Source organism: Trypanosoma theileri (assembly GCF_002087225.1).
Source record: "Trypanosoma theileri isolate Edinburgh chromosome Unknown TM35_Tth_38_V1, whole genome shotgun sequence".
Lineage (NCBI taxonomy): Eukaryota > Euglenozoa > Kinetoplastea > Trypanosomatida > Trypanosomatidae > Trypanosoma > Trypanosoma theileri.
The window spans coordinates 231,586-234,131 of NW_021639880.1; the positions used below are offsets into that span (position 1 = coordinate 231,586).

General features: G+C 42.8%; 2 protein-coding genes across 2 annotated transcripts; both read right to left on the reverse strand.

The window, feature by feature from the left end:
* Positions 1-2: 2 nt before the first annotated feature.
* Positions 3-434, reverse strand: TM35_000381720 (uncharacterized protein; the record flags this gene model as incomplete). Its single annotated transcript, XM_029029586.1, has 1 exon — positions 3-434. A coding segment is annotated over one exon (432 nt), but the record flags the coding sequence as incomplete, so codon positions are not given.
* A 1,223-nt stretch (positions 435-1,657) lies between these two features.
* On the reverse strand, positions 1,658-2,515 carry TM35_000381730 (hexose transporter; the record flags this gene model as incomplete). The annotated part of the gene is made up of 1 exon (XM_029029587.1): positions 1,658-2,515. The coding sequence occupies one exon, from the start codon at positions 2,513-2,515 to the stop codon at positions 1,658-1,660; it is 858 nt and encodes a 285-aa protein (XP_028879164.1).
* Positions 2,516-2,546: the final 31 nt, after the last annotated feature.

Here is a 2,546-nt window from a genome sequence, read left to right on the forward strand (position 1 = left end):
AAAATCGGGATAGCAATAGCGAAGGCAAGTGGAATCAGGGAAAAAACAATCAGCAAAATACCTTCCGTCCTTGTATTATCGTGCGGTTCTCCTGGATCTCTGTAGCCAGTAGTACTTGCAACAGAAGAAGCACCCTTCCCGAGCATCGCGCCAAAGACACCTAGCAGGACGATATCCACAAAAACCAAGGCCGTAGCGAATGGGCACATCGGCATCACCCGGGTACCTCGGCAGCTGTAGGAGAAGAGAAGAACAAGAATAGCCACAAAGGGCACAGCTGCGAAAACCAACACGACTATACCCCCAATTGAAGTGATTGGTGCGAACGCAAACGCAAGAAGACAACCTACAATCAGAAGAACCACACACACCAGAACCAGGAGACAAATAGATTTACAGATGCACTCTGCAGAGGGAGATGAGTTCCCTGACATTGTTTCCCTTTGCCTGTTTGCGTGCATGAGTTGCGTTTTCCTTGTTTTTTTTTTCTTTATTTAGTACCATTAAAATAAAAAGAAGAAAAAAAACATGTGAACACAAGGTCAATGTAATAGCTAAGAGACCAAAAGCAGGTATTTTTTTTCTTTTTGGGAACACACACATAAAGAGACGTAAACTCACCCACACGTACCTTACCCTCTACAACTGGAGCCACGCACTAATGTACAAGATAAATAACAATAACAGAGTGCTTCCTCACATACTTCACCCCTCTAACCCACCCCACTTTCAGAAATGAAAGAAAATATCGACTTGGCTTTAGTTATGGGTTAGTTAAGCTAAACAGTCAGCAAGAAGAGACAGTGAAATAAAGGGTTTTTGAAGATATTTGATAGTTTAATATGTTTATTCTTATTTCAACCTTAGTCAGCACTTCTTCTCAAAATGTATACCTTTTTTTGTTTTTATAAAGCTTGCTCCTGCTTTGCCTTTTAAACCTCTTCTGGTAGTAACATTTTTTCCATTGAGCGAATAGTTTACAAAGATGAAATAATAATAATAATAATAATAATAATAATAATAATAATAATAATAATAATAATAATAATAATAATAATAAACCATATAAACTAAGATAAACCAAAAAATACATTAATGTCACATCCAACTCACGCAGCAGCAATTGGTTCTTTTCACACTGTATAATGAGGTATGGGATGTCATGGTGGCAATAAGCAATTTCATAGTATATTAATAAACCCAATTCCAGTTGATTATCAAGGGTTTCACGCCATTATCACCTCTCCCCATCACTTCCTAATACCAATGATATCCCCCCGTAAAGACTAAGGAATAATAATAACTCCTGCGGTAGTAAAAAACATTATTAAGCCTTTCTAACCGTTATTTATACAAATGTCCTTCCTACTTTGGTCAAACCTGGCAAACAAATAAACAGAAACAAACATATTTTTTATGAAGTTCCTAATAGTCCAAACACGAGCATTCCATAACAAGAAACGTAAAAACCAAGTATTAAATATCAAATTCTCTATACCGCCGGAAGTATCAACCGGCAGGACTTGCAAAGGAACAGATTCCAAGGTCCCTTCCTCTTCAGTCCCCTACGCGTGGAGGGACACTAAGGGGTGGGTGGGTCGGAAAAGAAGAAAACCAAAACTTTAATCCTTTTCAAATCGTTCAGCCAGATCTTCTTTTAGACTACAACAAAACCCAAGAAAAGAAGAAGAGTACACAACTCCCCAAAAGCCCAAACTGTTATGGACCAAAACCAGGCACATATTCTTTCCACAAGCTCCCAGAAAACTAACTGCACCACCATTACAAAGGAGGAACCCTTCGGACGGAACGAGCGCGGGAACAGATCCTGAGCCAGTACGAAGAAGCACGGGCCAATGCCAAACTCAAACGCAGCAATGAACACAGCAATCCCAGTGATCGCAACACCGTTCTTCGCACTTGTAGATGCAACACCAGGATACACAGGGACACCGCACAGAAACAAACATGAAAGGGATGCCGTGAGCGAAGAGGAGATAAACAGCTGACGCATCGTGAAGTACGAGGCAAGCGGGATCGAGACCAGAGCCGTCACGAAGTTCCACATCATCACCACAAAGTTACCCACAAGAGGTTCCATCCCCAAGTTGCTCATGATTGTCGGCGCATAATTCATCACAGCATTGATACCAGTCAACTGCAACGTCCCAGCAGTCACACTCCCCATCACCAGGGGCCCGATCATCTGCATGTAGCTGTACTCGTTGATATCAAGCGCACCGGAATCACCCACATCGTCCCTGCCACCAGCGAACTTGGCCTTGCTCTCGCCCAAGAAGATGCCAAGCACAATCATGAGCACTGACAGAGCTGTCGAAAAGGCGCAGAAGCCCTGCATACGACCATTCATGTTCGCATTCTTCTCAAAATTGACGCTTTGTCCGAGGGCCAACCCCATCAAAGCAACAGGCATTATACCGAATGCAGTGAACACCTGGAACAGCACACCATCCACCTTGGAGTGCTTCGGGTGTGCGTTCTGGTCAACGTACATCGGGCAGGCGACACACACCAAACCGAGCACC